The sequence below is a fragment of the Anoplophora glabripennis genome, unplaced genomic scaffold (genome assembly GCF_000390285.2).
Source record: "Anoplophora glabripennis isolate ALB-LARVAE unplaced genomic scaffold, Agla_2.0 scaffold496, whole genome shotgun sequence".
Taxonomy (NCBI): Eukaryota; Metazoa; Arthropoda; class Insecta; order Coleoptera; family Cerambycidae; genus Anoplophora; species Anoplophora glabripennis.
In genome coordinates, this window is record NW_019417305.1 from 295,955 (window position 1) to 318,469 (window position 22,515).

The 22,515-nt window shown below is 35.7% G+C and overlaps 1 protein-coding gene across 1 annotated transcript in view; it reads left to right on the top strand.

Annotated features, from left to right (window-relative positions):
* The window catches only part of LOC108914910 (paired box protein Pax-6-like), a 45,261-nt gene that overhangs the window by 13,703 nt on the left and 9,043 nt on the right, over nucleotides 1–22,515 (top strand). The window contains exon 4 of the mRNA XM_018720827.1: nucleotides 8,737–8,968. Within this exon, the coding sequence (XP_018576343.1) occupies nucleotides 8,737–8,968 (232 nt within the window). The remainder of the gene's footprint in view (nucleotides 1–8,736; nucleotides 8,969–22,515) is intronic.

Below are 22,515 nucleotides of genomic sequence, written 5' to 3' on the forward strand. Positions count from 1 at the left end.
GAAAGCTACATAAAAGTTGCAATTTTGCTGGTTTTTGAATTATTATTTCTAAATGAGTGATTTTCAAATAGAATGTGCAGCAAATGCTGGCTGCGGATTTTTATTGCCCGAAAAGTAGAAAGTGAGCTACGAAAATTTGAAAGAATGGTGCCAGAACAAAAATACCTGTGTTTCTGTAATGTCACTGCTGTCAAGAACTTTAAAGTCACCGGCGGGTTGTGGAGTGAATACTCAATGATTAAGTCAACTATTTTCATAGAGGAGAACGTGGATATATCAAAATACCCCAAGCTGAGAGCAATTTTGAAGCGTAAGAATGACCTAAATATACCTAAAAAGTCAAACGTTTTTACAAGAGAACAAGTCAACGATTTTCTCATTCAGACACTCGATAACACATATTTGCTAATGAAGGTAGTGACAGTGACGGTCTTAGGTATTGCAGGAGCATGCTGTTCTTATGAGTTATGCAAGCTTACTTTGAACAACGTCAATTTCAAAAATTCTATGACATTATTGTAGTTACAATTCCAGATTTTAAAAATGGTATGTCATATACGTTTACAATTACTTCTCGTCTTGGTTCTGTTTCTCACCTAGAAATTCTCAAGAAATATATCAAGATTAGATTGGAAATTAAAACTGAAATTTCACGCTCGTTTATGCGCTATCAAGCAGGTAGATGTTACAACCAACCAGTCGGCAAGAATACCCTTTCTGTGATTCCTAATAAGATTGCACAGTTTTTGAAAGTAGAACATCCTGAAACATATACAGGCCATTCATTCCGAAGAACATCGGCAACGTTACTGGCTGGAGAGATGTATTAGCAATCAAGAGACATAGTGGGTGGAAATCAGCCACATTTGCAGAAAGTTATGTTGCTGACATTCTTTACAATGAGACTTCAACTCCAGGTTCTAGTAGTACGTCGCATCATGCTATTTTAATGAATCAGTCAGATAATATTGAGCATCCATTAATAAGAAGTGGATCTTATTTGTGGAAGGGCGAAATGGGCGGTGACTATTAGACGCTTTCATTATAGCCATCTTTCCCTATCGCACGGATTTCTAAGACTTTCTTTATCGCTCTCATGTAACGGCCGATAAACCATGGGGACTTTCCGACCCTGTATGTATATTGGTGTTATTCTCTTCCTACACCAAGGTCTACAATTATTATAATTAATGTTTCGAAAATCAATCTTTCTTGATAACTTAGTAAAGTAAAATCAATATTATTTTTGTTGTGGCTCAGAAAACTCAGAAAACCGCCAAAAATGTCAGAACCACCCCTAGCTGCATACTCTTATTGGTATATCACCAAAACTCTTGTCATGTGCAACCTAACAGCAACACCAAAATCACTCCGATCGGATCACCCCTGCGCCCAGCGGTCGCAATCATATAGTGGAAAGTTATACAGTGATATAATAGAACACTGTATTTGGGTTGTTGGATTCTATACATTTTCCTAACAATTATATTTTCAACTAATTTAACATTTCCAATGTTAAAGGGTTTTGATTTTTCTTAAGTACTTCTACATTCTTCTAAAAATACATTAATTTGATATGTTCATTTTCGTAGGTATTATATTTACTAAAATTGAATAAAATTTAATTGGACATATTTTGATAATGATGTATGCTACTCATGTCGTTTTTTAAGGAATGACTTCTATTCTCACATAGAGAACTTACACTATGAAAAAATTACGAACAAAATTTCCGAAGTAAAGAATTGTCGACACTAAGACCTTTTGTGAACTATACAATACTTTTTACAATACTCTACTCTCTTTTAATATTTGAGTTATAGGGTTGGATATTTTTTAAGTGAACCATTCCATAAGGAATTTAAAAAATGTAAATGAAATAAATTATCCCCTTAATAAAAGAGCTACATATGTTATACACAATGGGCTCGATTCCGTCGGGATATCTTTTGAAATTCGAGCTCTAATAAACGTAATAAGTTTTTTGGTCGAGAGACCAGCAATATAGCCAAACTCATACGCCACGCGTCGAACACGTGCCCAAGTACAGATTATTGCACATTACGATTTTAAACGGTCCCTTCTATTAGAACTGAGCCACCCCCCTTTCACAAATCGTCTGCTCGAATGAAAAATCATTTCTTTTTTACTGGAATCCACGTAACGAGCGTTGCATTGCGACCAGTCGCGTGGCAAATCAATAAAATTCACAAAACCACGGTGTTTTGGTGTTTATCTGGTAGAAGTTGATACAGTTCCTTCCAAATATGTACAGGGTGTCTCAAATTCGATAGTATGGGAAAAAAATTTGGATATGTTTCTGGAAAAAAATATAATTGATGACGTCGTTAGTTGTTTCTGTCAAATCCCAAAGATAATACTTTCGATTGAAAATTGAGCTTACTTCATCCCATTTAACACCACTTGTCCCAAATTTTCTTTAAATTTTTTGTATCCTCACAGTAAGTCTATACTATCGAGTTTGGAACACCCTGTACAATCCCGCGGTGGTAACAAGGCATATCAGAGCCGGATAACTATCATATTCCCGTTGACTTCCCAGCCCAATCCAGATGATATCGAGTGATAACCTTAATCCGTCTGATAAAAACGAAAACACTCTTGCTCTCTTATAAATAGAATCCCACGTTGTCTTATTCGGATTACAAGGTCTCCGATTCCTATATCTGGTTAGTTTTCGCATCACTAGCCACGGCGCTCATGTAACCTCGCCGGGCCGGTCCGGTACGTGTCGTCGAGAGTTATTCACACTCGAGGTGGCAGCGTATATCGCGGCCGGGCATTTCTTTTGCTTTTTGTGGGGACGACGCGGCGAGGAATTTAGAACTTAATTAATTAGAAGAAATTAATGCGATCCGATGTGGGCTGATTGGCGTGCAGTTGCGGCAGCGGGAAAGCCGGAATCGGACGAGAACTGTTCGGTGAAAAAAGCGGGATCGACGTATTTGTATACACTTGTCTCTTATTATTATCCTGGATTATGCAGGGTGGCTGATGTGTATGGAAACGGCTGATAGTGTCGGGGAATTCCTCTGGTCTCTGTTTCCTCCAAAATTAAGGCCTCCGGTTGATCTCTTGGTTGCGCCAAAAGATAGGTGGGTTGTCGGTCCCACGTTGGGCGCCACGACGCGGATGTTTGCTCCCCGTTGGTGGACCTGTCAGATTTTCCCAATTTAGAACACCTGGAAATGTTTGGTTTGGGTTTTTGCATCACCCTGTGTGCCGAAATTTCGAAACATCCGCGAAATTTTGAATTTTGAATGGTAGGAGACCGATCGCATCGTTGTTGGGACCTCAAGTGGCGGATTAGAAACATCCGCGAAATTTTTAATTCTGGAATGTCGTCTGGTGTTTATGTTTATGGATTTGGTACGAATTTAAATTGTTAGAAATCATTTCATTATCTTATTCGTTCTCTAGTTAAGCAAATCTATCAACTTATACTTTACCTAATTGTAAGTTGGTGGAAATGGTCATTAATCTTGCTAACCAGCTTGGCGCTATGTCTCAAAATGTGATAAAACTAATTTCGTTTAAATCTGAGATAAACTTTCTGCTGCATTTAAACATTATTTTGAAGTCTAGGCGAATTACTTATAAAAGCTTTAAAAAAATTCTTAAACTTCAAAGTATTATCTATTTGTAGCTCAGATTGGAAATTTGAAATGTCGGGATTTAAATACACACAAAATATTATATATTTCATATACGGAGTGTCTTGAGATTTTTCTCTTAGTATATTTATGTGTTTATTGGGAAATGCGACTATTAAAAAAATTTTTAAAGGCTTTGTTCAAACATAATCCCGCATTCAATGAAAGAAAAACTGTAGTGCTGGTTACATTTGAACCGTGAAGTCCTTAAGCTACGTTTTTTTCAAATTTCTGGAGACGTACCCGAGAATGACTTATGAATAAATCCGCGCAGTAATTTTATCAAAATATTATCCGAGGGATAAGTACTTGGGAAGACATTAAAAATGAGTTAGACGGGCTCCCAAGATTTAAATAGCGAGTATCGATTACCCCGTCATTTTCCAGGGAATAGGGCGGCTTTCCCCCGCATTAAACGACGGCATAAGCTCGCGATAACAGCATCAGGTCCCTTTTAATCAGTTTGTAATCATCAGTTTAACCTGCGTGACGAGCCTCTTATATAACTTCACTCTTCCGCGTATTAGGCACTATTCCGAACCCTCCTCGTCTCGCTGCTGCTATTTTCGTAGTAGGCTGCCAAAACAGCCTTCCTTCGCTGCTCGACAACAAAAACTAATGTTTACTCGCAGGAGAGCACGTCATTTTCGAAAACTTCGGTAACAGATCGACTTAATTTTTCAGATGAATTTGGTGCCCTTCTCATATGCACTTTTCTCTACAGATATAACCAATTTTCATTTGAAATTATGTAAATATTGTCGGTCGATAATACAGTTAGCTGCAAAAGGCGGTAAATTTGAATTCAAACTTAGACATTCAAATCCTTTTTTATTTTTATTTAAGAGATAACGAAAATATGGCAGCAACGATTCAGAAGTGAGGCAAAAAAATATACGCAACATTTTTCTTACGTTCGGTTGGGAATTTTATTAAAAAAAGAAACCCCGGGTGCCTTTGGGGCCTCCGTAACGTAATTAAAAGCCGTTATCAGCGTAGCTTCGCCCAATGCCGTGTATTTTGGGGTAGATGATGCGCTGGGGGACGCCGTTCGGTGCCGTTTTAAAGTTGATTTCTCTCGCTTGACTGGCTGGGAGATGCTCCAATCAATGCGGTTCGTCCTCTGTTCCGCTGTACACGAATATATACCCCTAGAAATACCCGCGCCACCCATTGAATAACTTTATCTATCCATTAGAATCCGTTTAACGTGTTCGGACCGATATATACGGGAGATAATGGAATATTCAGAATTAAAAAACTGATTTATCTAAGTCTGTCGATGTGGGTTGTAGAAAGAAAACTATGATGCTAATAGCATAAGACCACTATACCGACCATCAGTGTTATAAGTCTTTCCGAAGTCAGTTGAAGATGTATAAAAACGCCTAGCAATAAAATTTAGGCGTCCCTAAAAAAGTTTTCTGCTAAAGGTAAAACATTGTAATAATTTGTAGAAAATTTCTGTTATATGTTCATTTGGGCTCCAACATATTTTTTCTTTGTATAAATTATAAAATGTCCGCCGAATTATGCCTGTCGTCGATATTTTTAAATTTTTGTTATCGCTTCCTCTTAACGCAATGGTATACATATAACACCTTGTTTAATAACATGAAAAATTGTGGACACTGAAGCTTTAGTTAATATGTGAATTCTATTTTCATTATCTGATTTTTCATTTTCTTCCTTTTTTAAACAATCGTAAATATTTAAAATGAGACGCCGAGATTGAACATATAAATCTTTATTTTTAAATCTGTTTCATCAACAACCGGTTCTACTAATTCAATATTATCTGGCGGTATTTCGTTTTGTTCCGCTTCAAAAGGTCTCCAAAATGCCATGTTGTAATAATGTTAGTAAACAAAATATCTCTCTTATTTCTCCCTTTCGCAATTGTAATATGAATAATTAATATAAGGTGCCTATAATAAATTTAAATTATCTGAATCGCACCAAATTCCGCATTGCTGCACTGCACTGCTAGGCAATCTGTCAACAACTGAAATTTATGGCCGGTCGCCCAGCACGGTTGTGTGTGTGCGGCTTTTGCCCGCGCGCCTATTCTTCAACTGAGCGACCAGACCTGTATATGGGTATGGCTAAATGAATATGGGAACAACTTTTTCATATTTCAATGCCAAGTTGTTGCGTAGCGACCGAAGTTGGTAGCTCTTTGGTCTTAAATTGAAATCGGAAAGACATATAAAAACACGAAAATATGTAATCATTACCAAAAGTTAATTAGTAGTTTCTTGAAAAGAATTTTAATTCTTCCATTGTGGAATACGTACAAGCTTTTTTCTGCCACAGTTAGTAGTATATAGAAATATGCAGATGTGAATTGCCGAAGTTTCATTGTATTGTAATATTTTTTAACAGAATTTTACTTGTATGGGGGATATGTGCCATTTTATATATGTCATATTCTGTTAACACAATTACATACTTCGATATACCATCATCGCTAGAAACAGTAAAAGATTCACAAAAGTGAAATCATTACTGGAACTTAATTGGTTTCCATAGGGGAATATGGACCATTTATTTCCGTATAGGCTTCCTTGATCAACATTTTTGTTGTATAGGGAAATATGGGCCATTTTTATCTTTGTCCTTCCCTTACAGAATCATCTAATTGAAGCGTTAAAAGACATATCTAATGATTGTTAAAATTTGACCGTTGTAAACTTAACAAAATTTTAACTGCATAGGGTAAAATGAACTATTTTATCTATCTTATTCAATTATGCAAATACTTGTATACACTATCAGAAGTATTAAAATGTATGATAATAAGTAATAATTGCAAAAATCTGAATATTGTACAGAGTTTGGATCCATAGAGAGGAATATAGACAATTTTATCTCCCTATTTTAGCCTTCTTGAACCCAAATGTTTGAGTACTGTAACTTTCTTCAAACCATCTTCAACGGTATGGGGTAATACGGATCATGTCTCTCATTATGCACTTTTACCATAATCTTTACTTCCAAGTAAATATGACACAATGGGGCAATATGGCACAAGCTGTATCATATTACCACCAAATTATTTCATGTCACCAAATGTGCTTACCTTGACTTAGGTACGCTCATAAGAACTGCAAATAGCTCGAATAGTAACTGTTCATTAATAAACTTTGTATGTTGCCATACTCTCTATGTCGGTCATTACCCCAACGCTTAAATAGTATGGTCGTTTGACTCAATAGTATAGTCTCGTTACAATTTTTATAGACTTGGTAGAATTAATATATATTATATGCACATAAATGTTTATAGCAACCTATTGTGCCTTGTTCCCCGTCGACGGACATAGACCATTTGAGAAAATTGCCATATTACTCCAGTTTACCCCATATATTTTTTATAGAATAGAAAGTGTTACCAAAGGTCGTTATAAATGAAAAAATCTTACTTTACGTTACTCTAACTTCAAGGTGTATTTCAAGTCAGACAGCTCTAATTTATTAAATATTTTAGACATTATTCCCTTAATAGTACAATTAAAAAGGTAAATTAGAGTTCACTCATGCAAAATAAACCATCCTCAGTTGTGTTTTGTACGTCAAAAATTGAAATCCTCTTGTTGGGCAAAACAGCTGTTGCTACACATTTAAATGTAATGTTTCCAGTTATTTGAAGGACACCATAAGGGATTCTATAAGCGGATTATGTTAAGAAAAAAATTAAAGCTACCTTTTGAATTGTATTTGTGGCTTGTATTTTTTTTAATAACAATTTCTTACGTCCCTGGAAACGATAATATCAATATTATAAACAAAATACCCTGCTTCTTTTCAAAAATACTTCGGTATAATTGATGCGTTTGTGATTTAGTTAATTTTATATAAAAAATCATATCATTAATGAAATAAATCATTAATATGTCATTTGTATGTGGACAGTTTTCACAGATCACGGCAGAGGATACGTACGGAAAGCCCTGAGAGAAATCCGTGGAAATTCGCTTAAGGAAAATAAGTACTTGCGCATTTTGCTTAAAAATCCATAACGTTTTTGTTTTGGGGAATAGAGACATAGCGTAGCGCCGTTCGAGGGGACGTTGCCATGGAAATTTGCATGCATCCAATAAACGGTGATGCTGCGAAGAATTTACTCATCCTTTGAAAAATAAGCCCCTCAGGTCAGGGACCGGACCGGCGGTAATAGGAAACCTTTGTTGTTCTATTTATAGTTTTCCGATTCTCGGCATAATCCCAAAATATAATGTTTATTTAAATATTCTATTCAAAACGCGAAAATGAAAACCACGACTTCACAACTGTGTATCTAACAATATTTTTTCGAAATCTGTTTCGAAATATTTTGCCGATAAAGGGAGAAAGGGAATATTTTGACATGACAAATAATTTTTTAAATGATATAATGATTTTTATTCTACTGACAAGACAAGGCAAATAAAAGTGAAATGAAAAATGCGTTAACATGTTGCAATCAATCAAATTATATCCGGCTCGAAGGACCAAATATTCTCTCCGTAGAAATACAATACTCAAAAATCGTTACTCATAAATTGAATTATAGGTATTTGTTCTTTCTCCACAGTACCAAACTGAACTTATTGTCTGTTTAAAAGGTTAATTATACTTGCAGCGGTACGCTACAAATACATTTAGTACCTTCCCCAATAAATATATTTTGCTTTCCGGGAATTTACGAGCCATATAAATTATACTTTGAATTATCCGAGATTATCCCAAATAAATGTATTTAGCAAATGAGATTAGAATAAGTAGGCTGTAAACATAAATTAGTTGTTGTTTATTAGGGTACATAAGCACAAACCGAGTAGGTAATGATCCGGATAAGCGTTAATTAGGATAGAGTAATAAAAGTAGGTACCTGGGGATAAGGATAAAAACCGAAAACATTTCGAGGCACGAACCAGAAGTCTCGAAGCCTAGTCCCTGCTCGGTTATGTCTCGTGTTACCAGCGAAATTAGTAGAATAAAGTTTTCCATGCTACTTACAGTTTTTCTCCTCACTTGAAGACCAAACCACTATATATTAATATATTTAATTTTTTTTTTAGGTATCGTCAATCAACAGGGTACTCCGCAATCTAGCCGCTCAAAAGGAACAGGCCTCTACGCCACCAGTGTCGACAGGAAACGACAGTGTCTACGACAAGTTGCGGCTTCTCAACGGTAATCAGACCAGTTGGAGGCCGACGCCTTGGTACTCACCTGGAAACACTTCCTTCCCTTTGCAACCTCTGAGCCCGCCACCTACGATCCTTTCTGACGATCTGAACAACAAGAAAGGTGAGTGAAAATTCTAAATGTTTGTATTTTTTTTGCTAGTAATTTAGTGTTTATATTCGAAACATCGGAGAAAGTCATTAGTTTGCTTCAGAGGACTTTACTGCGGCATTTTCAGTCTTTTTTCATTAGAAAATTTAAAATAGAACCACTGTGATGTCCCGCCTTGCCCACTTATCCATTTTTATTTACAAAAATTGGAAACATTAGCGAAAACCATCAGTTGGCGTCAGGATCTATCTCGAGGCGTCTCTCGCTCTTTATTTATTAGAAACCTCTGAATAAAAAACCCGCACAGCTTTCCTATTCCCCGCACGCCCCGCGCTCGCGGCAAAAAATCAACCGGGACGCTCTCCTCGCTATGTATGTATTCCGGTTCCGCAAAAACGTCCATAAAATAAGACGTATCGGAAGTGCGATAGGCGTCGCGCTGCGGCAACGCCGTGCCGCGCCGGTTTTGACGCCCGAGAATCAAAGTGTCAACAAACTAACGACAAACGACATTAGAAGCGGATCCAGAAACGACTATGCCTCAGCCGGGGGGCATCCAATCGATACCCTTCCGGAGACAATCACATGTCAGCGGTGACGTCAGGGGCTGTTCTTCGGGAGATCGGGGAACGAAAATCAACTCTCTTTCCGAGCGAGATCTGGCGACGGAACTTTTGGTCTTCGGGTATTTTGGTCGCGGTAAATTACGATTGTGGTTTCCCCCGCTTGATTTTACATAGAAGCCAATTTAAAGCTTTCTTTAAATTAGATAAAGTGACTAATATTGCTTAGAAGAATAATTCTAACTATGGAAAAAAAATTGGAAAATGGTTGAATAAAATCCGTCAGGAGTTGTTATTCTAGAATTATTTTTGCCTAGCTAAAACATTGACACTGAAAATATGCATAAATGAAAGACAAAACAGGCATCATTGTAAGGTGACGTTTCCAAATTAAATCGCTTTCGTCTTAAAAACATCATAGTCACATATAAATTAAGTGTATACATGTAATTATATTTAATTTAATTTTGTATAAAGTTACAGAAAAAGGGAAGCATTTTATAAACTTAAACAAATAATTCTCTTTTCATTGTCAGTTTTTTCGTTAAAATATTCCACAAAAAAACAACCGTTGCATGATTTTTTTTTGAGTTTATTTTAAGCCAACGTATTTGCGAATACATGTTTAACAACTAATATATCCAATTTATCCGGGTCCAAAATAGTAGGCAATGACCCATTCTCACATAAGGATAATGCAATTCCATAGGAGTATCATTTTAAGGGGGTTCCAAAAATTAATAAACAGAACAGTAAATAGATATGTACATTTCGATAAAAACTAAGTTATCCTTACAATATAAAAATTAGAATGTGTAACACTTGTTAATATTTTCAATCCATCCATACATTTTTTCATAAACTAATTGGTACTCAGATCTGCAAGTCATGAACTGTGGGACTGATTTTGATAATAAAATTTATTAAATTAGAATTTACAATTACCAAAGAGAATCAAAACCTATGTTCTGACCCAAACTAATAATATTTTGGCATCCAGGACTACATATACAAGCGTTTACTGATATTTACAGAACTTAGTTGAAAACAAAATATAACTACGAACGTATTCACAAATTCAGTCACAAATGGAATGAAGTTGTTCTGTAACAACCACAACGTAGTTTATGAAGGGAGACAGTAAATATGAAAAAATAAATTTTCGTTGAATGTCCCAGGGAAGAAACCAAATCACTATTTTATATTTATTTCTCAGACTACATAAACGTCTGTCTTGAAGAACCACTTTACCTCGTCTTACCTGCTGTCAACTAACAGTCGACATGGCTAGCCGCCCTCTCTTAACCCCATCGTTCACAGTCGCACTCTTAGCACAAGCGTGTATTTTATTTGGGACAAGTTCGGATGATTTTATTATTGTTAATGGCAGAGAGATAGTTTAAATCAAATATAAAATCACAAGCCTTTTGTATTGAACATTAATGTATCGTTTGTTTAATACAAAATTGAATAGTTTTGGTTAAATGATTGTAAATACTTATTTTAAGAATATATTTGGATATAAATATTTCTCAGTAATAAAAAAAAATATTACAACAGCTAGGATCGTTCGTAAGTTTAACCAACCAGACAGGTCGGTTTGGGACTTATTGATGGTCCTCATCATTATGTCGTTAGAACGATCCAGCTGCTTAAGTGTCGTTACACAAGGAGATGTGTATACACAGAGCGTAAGTAGCTCCATCTATCGTGCTACTTCCCACTTACGCCACTCTGTGACCTGCTACAATTTTCTTTCAAGAAAACATAAGTTTGATTATAATATGCTACAGTTGTCTTGAATAATTACATACTACACTAATACTAAAGTGTTCAGAAAATAATCGAACTTAATTTTTTTAAACTTTATCACGAAAATTAAATGAAACATCAACAATCCAAGAACTGTGGTTACAGAGGAAGTTATGTGCAACGACGTGCTGCCAACCGCATATCTCCATTAGCGCATAATTCAAAAAGTTCTGCTATTTTGTGAACAAATCTCGTATGCGTTGTAATTATAAATTTGAAGTGATTTTCTGTCCAGTGTCGGTTACGGTTAAAAAATCGCCCAGTACGTGCCCGATGCCTCGAAATCTCCTCGCGTTATCTCCGGATCTATTGATTCAAACACATTATAATTATTTAGGCTATCGGCGCGGCGCTGCAAACGGCTAGGCATTCACGGAATTTATTCACTCAAGGGAACTGATTATACTCCTTTCTGTCCAATTTACAGCGGGGCAGAACACCGCAAAATTCCGCAAATTTAATATCTGCCCTTTGATTCAACTTTACTCGACCTCGCCCGTTATCTCTCCGAAATTCACTTTCGGCGCTATTTCCTCATTAATTCAATAATAATATTCGTTTAATATTCACCGCGCGGTACGCGAGCCGCCCGGATACAGCACATACCGCAGCCGTCCCGTATCGGACTAAATCGATGGGAAAAAATCACCGCTGTATGAAATTTTGTGTATACTGGGCGTTAAATATATCCCTTTAACTCTAATTTCACTAAGGATTTAACCAGCAGTACATAACCTAATTTTTTAAATAAACGGTGTCCAAAAATTCGCACTAGAAGTAATTTTTATAGAAAACACAGTTTCTTAATAAAAAATTGTAAATTTTGTATTGGTTCAAGAAGTATACAGTGTATGGTTATGTTTGGAATAGCACATCGGGCAAATGCCCTCCAAATGGCACAAACGCACTCTTGTCGAAATTTTCCATGATTGTTTTGCATAAATGCGGCTGGATTTCGTCCTTCAAGGGGTGGGTGGGTGGTCTTGGACTTGTTGGCATAAACCCTCCACCTAAAAAAACCTCAAAGAAAAAAGTCCAACAGCGTTAAATCGGATGTAGGTACTGGCAGGCCAATTCTGATCACCAAACTGGGAAATTACACGACCAGGAAATGATTCAATTGTTTCTCGGGCTGTATGGCATGTGGCATCGTCTGACGTCTACATTCATATTTTGCAATTTAGGCAGAAAAAAACTGGATTATCATGTCGCGATAGCGAGCACTATTAACTTTTATTGCATGATTTTTACCTGTTAACGTAAAATAGTTTTGCTGCATTTTTTATGTCCTATTCAAATTTAAATTTTTAATAATCTTAATTGATGCCAGCAAGCAAAGTAGGATCATAAATGATCGTTATGGTATGTAGTACTATAGATCGTACCCAGTTTATACATATAAATTGTGCGCCGTATTACATTACATCTCTGGTAAAATCGTCAATATCCTTTAATTTTGTTTTTTTCCGTTTCTTCTTTGTACCGTGATTAATAATTCTTTAATTACGCGATAAATTGTCGTTTTTGATATCTTGGTTAATTCGCTAATCCGTTTCCTAATTTCTTTATCACATTGTTCACTATTTTCTCTTTTCAAACATATTTAAAATAATACGTTGGCTTAGTACGTGTCGTGTAAACCTTTGTTTTTAAACTCTGAGTTTGTTTCGACGCTCTAGACAAAAACCGGCTCGACTATTTAGGGATTTTCCCGGGTTATTTCTCCGGAAAGCCATGCTAAATTACTAGATAATTACATATAATATTTATTTTAATAACTATTACCCTTTACTGGTTGCGATATGAACAAATATTAATATTAACTAATAATTAATAATAACAATAAATATACTACGCCAAGCACTGCTCTCTACGGCACTGACAAAGCCAAGTGAACTGCGTTTCACACCAAACTAACTATAGAATACCATGCAAAAAATTATTTACGACCTAGTGGACCAATACAGGTTTGCTTTGACGACTAGCGCGCCGCCGTCGATTCTACATCAGGCGGACTGGTCTACCAACACCGGACTCGCCCAATGACTATTCGAGTATAAATTACGAGACACATCATGGCTAAAGCATAGGAAAGAGAAATGTAGACGGTCCTCCTGTGCTATAAGATTCACAGGTTCCAATTGACATCGTAACAACTATACAACTATAATCGCATATACCGAACACCGCAACCCAAAATACCTCGAAGTCTTGAAAAAATTGTATTTTATGAAAATTTTAAGGATCACAAATTATATTTAATTCTACGGTGTACTGTATATAACCTAACATTTTAAATACAGGGACAAGGGTCGGAGTATTTTTGTAATTTTATGCCTTAGAGATGCTTCTCGGTGTATTTTATTTCCCGAATATCAGCGATACGAATACCTTTACGTCCCGCATTTAAATAAATGATGAAAATCTAATGTAGCGTACGGCGCGCAGCCACCAAGCCATGAAAATATCAAATTTTCCCGTCATTGTATCCACCGGCGCAGAAACAATTATGAACACAAAGTAAAAATTACAGAGGCAATTAAAAAATAGCTAGAAATTAAATGCGAACAATAATCAGTCGGAAAATGGCATCTCACAAAGCATAACTCCGTTTAGCCGAACAAATAGAATGAAATTTTAATTAATGCGTAATAATTTCATTAGAGCCGGTTTGCGGCCGTGTCAAAATTAAATCGCGGCAAATTGGGTGCACGTTAAAACGCTACCGATGTTAAATTTTCAATTAGCGGATGTCCGCGGGCCCGCTCTGTTTGCATTTTTAACAAATGTGTCACTTGCAGTTAGATTTGATACTGTAACAAAGTGGCCCCCCGGGCCAGCTCCGGATTACCACAAAGCCCTCGCCGGCTTTTGATATCGGCGGGGCGCAGATTGCGGTAAACAGTTGTAATTTACCAACTAACTGGGACCCTCCGTGTCCGACCAAAGGCCCCGTGTACCACCGCCTCGTCACGGAGTTGTTTGATGTTCTTCACGATCAATTTGCTCATCGATTTTTAACCGGATTCGTGAAGCCCCGGCCCTTTTTACATGCACAGTTGTGAAATTAACAGTTTCTGCAAGTATATTTTTTTGGAAAACTAATATAATTGCTTGTCTTTGGGGTTAGATATATTTTGCATACCTAGATTTCTGGCATCGAAGAATATTATTTGATTGCTGCTGATAATTGAATTTGTTTGATTGAAATAAAGTAATAGTTAATAATAGAATTTTTTTAAATATATTTTTAAACATAGCGGCCCAAATAAAAAAACAATCGAAAGACAAAGTGTTTTCCTACTGCTGTCTTGTAACAGTTTTTTCAAAATTGGTTTCTAATTGTTTAAATTTAAAGAGTAAACTATGCAAGAAATCGTCATATTTACAATTTATTTACGTAAAAATAAAGGCTTAAGGCTTAAATCAAAAATTGCTTACAAGAGGGAAGTGGGTCTATCTTTTAACTTTGCAATGATACCAAAATTATATTGATTTGATAAAAATTACTCAAAATTCTATGCTAAATCCCGAACGTCTACAACTTCAGAAACGAATATATTTTAAATGCTGCAACCACGTGTGTTTTACTCATTGAGATGGGCTTAAAGATTGGTAATTGCGGACAGGACCGGAGTTCAAAGAAATATCTAGTCAGTGATAATCTATACGTTCTCAATAATTGAGAGAGTATTGAATTAATCGATCTTGCGGGGTTCGATTCTTTTATTTTCATTGGTCGAAGTTTTTGCATCCAATGAGATATTATATCAGAGATTGATATAAAAACTATCTTGAGTTAAAAGTTGTACGGCACAGCCAGGCAACGTTATTTCTAGCGGAAAACTAAAAAATGTATTTTTTAATAAATGTTTTTACTGCACTATCAGCGGTAATAATTAAATTTTTAATAGTAATAGTATATTTAATTTGTACAGCACAACATTTCGGCGTTTCCATCCCAGCCCATGTTTATTAAAGGAAATGCCGACAATAATCCCGTTTTCGTTTTTTGCCGTTTTTCTTGAGAAAGTATACGTTTTTTGTTTCCAAATGCACCTGGTCATACTAGTGAAATAACTCAATTATGATCGAGTGCTCGTTGATGAATATTGACGATTTTTAATTATTTTTGGTCATATTGAACTTATTCTCCGAGATTTCTATTCGGATGCCAGTTATTAAAAATGACTGCCGCTTCTTGATGAGTTTTATAATCATCTCCCACAATCAAAACTATTTAAATTTTCTCCTAAGAAGTTAACAGAGCTGCCATTTCTTGTATTTTATAAATTGTAACTAGCGTTTTGACGTTTGCTATCAAAAATTCCATTGGTTTGTCAGTGCATCTTACAGGAGAAGGTAAGGTAGTCGGATTTTTGTAATTTTTGATATTTNCAGTTGAGGAGTGTGTCACATCTAGTGGATTTAGCTGTCAGGTAAAACTTCAAAATCGATTATCTCGGTAAATTATGAACGTAGCGTAGAACTACTTCGAAAAATTGTTATTCAAGGTCCAAACTACACATACCATAAATATCAAAAATTACAAAAATCCGACTACCTTACCTGTTAGATTTAATGTCTATCTCTAGACGTAAATTATCAATGCTAATACGGAGAAGAGTTTGTAAAAATAACAAAATCTGTTTTTTAATGGTAAATGGATAATATTGGATACCTGACCGTAGTTTTCTATTTGGATCAATTTTAAATAACGATTGTCGATATTTTAAAAAATAAAGGTACTTTACTCTTGAGCAAAATTTACATTTTTCGACAAACCTCGTATACGACTGCAAAAAATTGAAATCTGATTATTTCATTTTGGATTTTAGGCCATGCAGAACTCTTCATCAAGAATAACTTTTTCTCATAAAACCAAAAAAGAGAAGGAGCGTTAAATTGACGTCCACGGGATGTCGGTTATTCAATTTTGTATTGCGATGAAATTTGTTTGTACAATTGCGGTACAATAATTGTATTAATTCTAAATTGACACAATTATTGAAGTAAAAATTGTAACGTTAGTGACTCGTTTAAATCAATCTAAATACGTCCACTGTAAAATCATCGTAGTGGGAGAGCGATAGTCTCCGCCTCCAGCTGTAACGCCCGTGCACCCGACCCCGCAGCGATACCTTAGCAGTGTACAGAGAACGGACTCTTAAATATAATTTGTGATCCTTAAAATTTTGGGTTGCCGAAATATGCGATTATAGTTGTACCTATGCGTACATCAATTTTAATCATTAAATGGTTTCACAAAACTACAAATCAAAAAGAGCCAAAATGTGATCTAAGGTTTTAATTTTAAAGTCAATCAATTTTAGAATGGTTTTAATAATTACTTATATACAGGCTGTCTAGTATAAGAGGGCCACTCCTATGTATCTCGCTTAATACACGAACACGATGCACGTAAAAAATCTTTATATGTTTTTTGTTCCATCTTTTGAAGCCTTGAAGCTTGTCAAAACAAATTTGAGATCCATGGCCAACTTTATGAAAAATCATAAAAAAAAACGGACAAGTACCGAAAGTTTAGGGCCGTCTAACTTTTTTATTTTAAGCGATAGAGAAAATTTATTACAACAGAATTTCATGGAAAAATTAATATCTTTTACCTGGTGTAAATAAATTTTTGAATTATCATAGGTAGGTATATAATTTTCTGTGCCCTCTGCGCGATAAAAAAATGTCATCGAAGCAGGCTGTGGATACAAAAAATTCCTCTTTTATGCGATGTACTACATGTTGCCTTTATCTTTTATATTTATTACATTTTCATAATTTTAGTATCAAAATTGTAGGTATAGAAATTGTTTTAAACAGTCCAACTACAAAAAATTTTATGAATATAATGTACTTTGTTGAAGCTAAGAATCTGCAATATCTGGCACCATTTTTTCGTAATATCCTTCTTGCACTATCCTTCTCTAAATTGTAGTTCACTTCAATATCTCACTGTTTTGCGCATTTTCCTATTTACATAATTTAAAATTCTGTTAACATTACCTATTTTATTAACAACAGCTGATTTAATTAGCGAAGGTTTTCTACATTCCGCAAGTGCTTGAATAGAATTGATAGTACAATGCAAACATATTACACTTCTCAATATGTGAAAATATCATTATTAAGTATTCAAAATTTTAATTTTTCAAATCACAGTTAACTGTAACAATTTCCAAACCAACATTTATGTATAAACTATAACAATAAACGTTTATTAAATAATGAATTACTGGGATAACGCATTTGTTTTCATAGCGTGCTACATTTAGCGTAAGCTACTGTGTCTGTGCAAGAACAATATTGAAAACTCAGTTTTCTCTGAAGTAAAAAACCAATATTATAATAATGTGTGTATTTTATTTAAAAGAAGTACATTATACCTGTATTTATTACATTTTTTGTAGCTGACACGGTGTCTATAACAATTTCTACGTTAACACGAAAATGTTTACATTTTTTATACCAAAATTATAAAAAATGTAGGTAATAAATATAGAAGATACAGGCAACATGTAGTATATCGCATAAAATAGGAAAAAAAAGCAATTTTTTGTACCCATAGGACAATTGTATGAAAATTTTTTTGCCCGCGTGGAGGGCGTAGCAAATTACATACGATATTTTTAAAATATGTTTACACCAGGTGAAAATATCAATTTTGCCACAAAATTTTATTAAAGTAAGTTTTCTCTATCTCCTAAAATAAAAAAGTTAGACGACCCTAAACTTTCGGTACTTTTCAGGGTATTCTCACGAAAGATTTGCATTTTCATGCTTACAAAATTCGGTTGACTCAAGAACTAAAGCCTACTGACCACGCAGAGCAAAGAGAATGAATGAATTATAGAACAAGTGGGTGCTAATTTTTTGATAGTCGAAATACTGATTCTTATAACTTTACACAAAGATAAGTTGAGTGAGTTACATAAAAACAATAGAACAGCGAACAAAAAATATATTAAACGATTTTTATATACATGTAAACAAAAAAATAAATAAATTATTCAGACTCTTCAGTCTCTAAACATTGTTACTGATAGATCTGTACGAAGGAATTACTGTAAGGTGTATGTATCGCTGTCTGAGACAGGGTAGACACGTATTTGGCGTAGGGTAACGCCTGAATCTGCTGGTACTGCACCACCTGGGGGACCTGTTCATATTTAGCCAGCACAACCGGCGCTTGGATTTTAGCCAAAGCTGGAATTGCTTGGACTGGAGCCAGTTTAGGTTCTTTAATAACTTCCACCTCGCTTTTTGGTTGTACCAACGCTGCGCTTACAGGCCTTGCAGCTGTGGTGTAGATGTAGTTTTGATTTTGGGGTAAAACCACGTATACTTGACCTGGTTGGGCTTGAGGCTCCTTTTGGAGCTTCTCTGCTTTTGGTCGTTGGAGTAGGCCAGATTTTAGATCTTCTCCCTAAAAACAATGCTCTGAGGAATGAATCTATAAGAGGGTAAGAGTGCATGTACCTGAAGATCTAAAGCTGTGGTCGCTTCTACGGCACCTTCTGTAGTAGTGGGTTCTTCGGTGGTGGTAGCAGCTGCTTCTGGAGGACCGTAGGATACGGCTGGTGGCGGTCCATAGGAAGGAGAAGGTTCCGCGGGAGCTTTAAAGTATAATCGTGAAAATGATTTTCAGGAATCGGTTAGTTCTTACCTAGTTCTTGTCTTTGGAAGTTACTAGTTGGATTGAAACTGGGTCCGTTTGGTCTCCATCCTCTTCCTTCGTAAGGAGCGGCGGTTTGGCGTTGAGATATTACTCTTCTGGTTGGGGGTTCAGCTGCCGCCATGGTTACTGCCACCAGAGTTACTGCGATGAACCACTGAAAGTTATAAAACGTTGATGATGACTGTTCAAGATTGGTCATTTTGTATTTTTATGTCGACATAAAAATTCGACATCTGTGTTTCGACATCTGCGAACACATGGTTCATTTTCAACCACGTCAACTAACTATGAACGTCCTGAGTAGCAAAATTTGATTGGGCAAGAAGACATTTTGCAGATAATTTGCAGACAGTCCAGAATAAAGTACCAGGAGAATTTCAGCACCTACGAATGTTCCTCATTGGAGAGTATGGCATAGCATTAGTGCACAACTCTCACAGATGGTCTAATGAAAATCCCCATTTCAAAAAAGTATCTAACGAGCGTTCAAATAAAAACGTGGTCGAAGTTGGCTCTGACACATTGGACGTAGGGAGTAGCTTATAGCGACCAACTTAACCTCATTTCTCAACGAGCTGTATAGCAGCTGTCAGTTTCAATAACGTTAATGACTATATAACTTTATTTTAAAGAATAATCGTGATAACAATAACAAACAATTAAAGGAGCTGCGGAAAGTGTCCCCCTCCTTGTTATAACAATAAATTAAAGCAGCTGCTGAAAGTGTCCCCCTCCTTATTCCAAGCACTTTTCACACCTGTTCCTCAAAGAATTAAAGACATTTTCTAAGATGCTCGGGGTATTGTTAATTTCACGAATCTTGTCTATAAGTCGAGCCTGCAGATGGTTTAAATCAGGAATAGGCAGTTCAAAAATAGTGTTTTTAAGGTAAGGCCACAAAAAGAAATCACACGGCGTAATATCACATGACCTCGGTGGAAATTCATGTTTAGCATTGAGACTTATTAGTCGATTTTGGAAAACTTCCCTCAACATATTCATCGTCTCGCCTGCCGTATGTGCCCTTGCGCCATCTTGTTGAAAGTAAAAGTTTGTAATTTCGTTTTCTTCCAGCTGGTTAACAAAAGGAGCGATAATTTCTTCTCTATACCTTTGCGCAGTAAGAGTACCATTAAAAAAAATAGGTCCATAAATCCTCCTTCGATTGAGAGCACACCAAACTCCAATTTTTTGAGCGTGTAGAGGGCCCTCGACAAAAAAGTTATCTGGTTTTTCAAAAGACCACATTCTCATATTCTGTGAGTTTACGTAACCACTTAAATGAAACCAGGCTTCATCAGAAAAAAAGGTGATATTATGAAGTTCACCGTAGTTGTTTAAAAACCATTCACAAAATACAGCCCGTCGCGGAAAATCAACTTCATGAAGTTCTTGCCGACAAGTTAAACGATAGGAGAACAAACGCAAATCTTTTTTTAACACTGTGTTGCAGGTACCGACTGATACTCCCACCATTTGTGATGAAACACGTACAGAAGTTCTTGGCGCATTTTCCATTATTTGTTGGACATTTTCTTTTAATTCTTCAGTCCGCTTTTTTGGTCTGCCGCTTCCTTCTTTTCTTGTTACACTGCCCGTTTCACGAAAAACATTAACACAACGCTGAACTGCACTTTGAAAAATTTTGTACTCAACAACGCCGGGAAATTGATTTTGAAATTCTATGAAACATTCCTCAATAGAATACTTCCATATTCCATCAATCTTGCGTCCATTTCTAAAGTAGGACTCTATGATAAACACATTTTGTTCTTGAGAAAACACCATTTTAAACGCTTTTTAAAGCGAAAATATTCAAATTGGTAGCGGCGATATAGCGCTTTGACAGATGACGTTTAAGTTCATTTGCTATACGCTACGCCCTACGTCCAAATTTTCAGAACCAACTTGACCACGTTTTTATTTGAACGCTCGTTATTTTTCAACGACGATTTTCTATAAACGTGTGGTGTGGCATAATTGATGATCAACTAATTGGACCCTTCTTTTTTGAAGAGCGTCTTAAAGGAGAAATTTACACCAACTTTTTACGTAAGGAATTGCCACGTCTATTAGAAGATATTCCTATACTTACAAGACAACGAATGATGAGAGGATTTTAATGAAAATAATGCTATGTTGTGCCACCTAGATTTTAAACACACAGTATAAAGTAATCAACGGCACTCGTTATTAAATTCACGTACATCGATCATGGAAAGGTCCCATTTGTCCGCATCGACCGTAGTTAGTTTTTTCTGCATGTCTGTACCGTCACAAAGATTCATATGCCCCATCGAACATCACTTTAATTTATACACCAAGCCACTGTCACTGACCCACCCGGTCTATTATTTACATACCTTCATTTTTTGCTCGCTGATCGTCCTCTAAAGATATCGAACAATTAACTGATAAATATCTAACGCACGGGGAGTATTTATATAATAAGAAGCGGTGGTGGATAATGCGGATACGTGACCAGTTTGAAATGGTGTATTCTCGGTTAGCCCGGTAAGGCGCCCGACGGTATATCGTATGCAAGGAGACGTCCGACATTGGCCCAGTAACGTGCGATGGTGAACGACCCCTGAATTTAGCTTTTTATTGTCTTTTTATGGTTATTTGGTCAACGGCTCATTAGTATTTTCGGTATTAATCGGCACACCGAGAATTCCAAGTCGGGGGTTTTGCAATCCCCTTGGTTTTGGGAAACTGTTACACATTGTTGTCTTTTAAGGATTTGCATGACATTCGCAGGCCACTTGATAAGAATTCTAAACAGTACTTTTTTACAGAAATTAGTCCATTTTCCTAAAATGGCCCTTAGCCTATAAGAAAAAGCACAATTAGACTATTTCAGAACTAAATTTAATTAAAGAATTACTTAAACGTAAATGCTTTGGAAATTCCTCGTAATTTTTTTAATAAAATAATCGATTTTTCGTAAATTGCACTTCAGCTGCGATAAGAAGTGTAATAAAATTATTATCGTGTTTAATTGGTGTTGGAAAAGTGTAATTAATTGTATTTCAGTTGGTGATGCTTTAGAAAAACATATTATTGACCTGATCAAGCAAGCCCTGACCCTAAAAAACAATTAGTTGCAACTACGGTTGGTATTTTTTGAATATTTTATAAATAAATGACGTGATTTGGTTGACAATTAACAATCCGCGTATTCTTCGTTATCATGTAGCAGGAGATATGTAACTAGAAGAAAAATGAATAATAAATAAATAGGTTGTTTTATATACAAGGCGATTCCCTCATAATGTCATTAATTTTAAGGGAAAATAGGGAAAAATGAGTAGAATACGAATAATAATAATAATAATTAACCTAGTTTTTATTGCGTTTTTAATACGTAGTGAACGACAAAGTATAAACAGATCTTTTTACCTAGATAGATGAGTGAATAAGATATTTGTTTACGTTTTAAATATTAACAAGTATTATTTATTTGTTAATAAAAACAAATGTACAAGGATAAT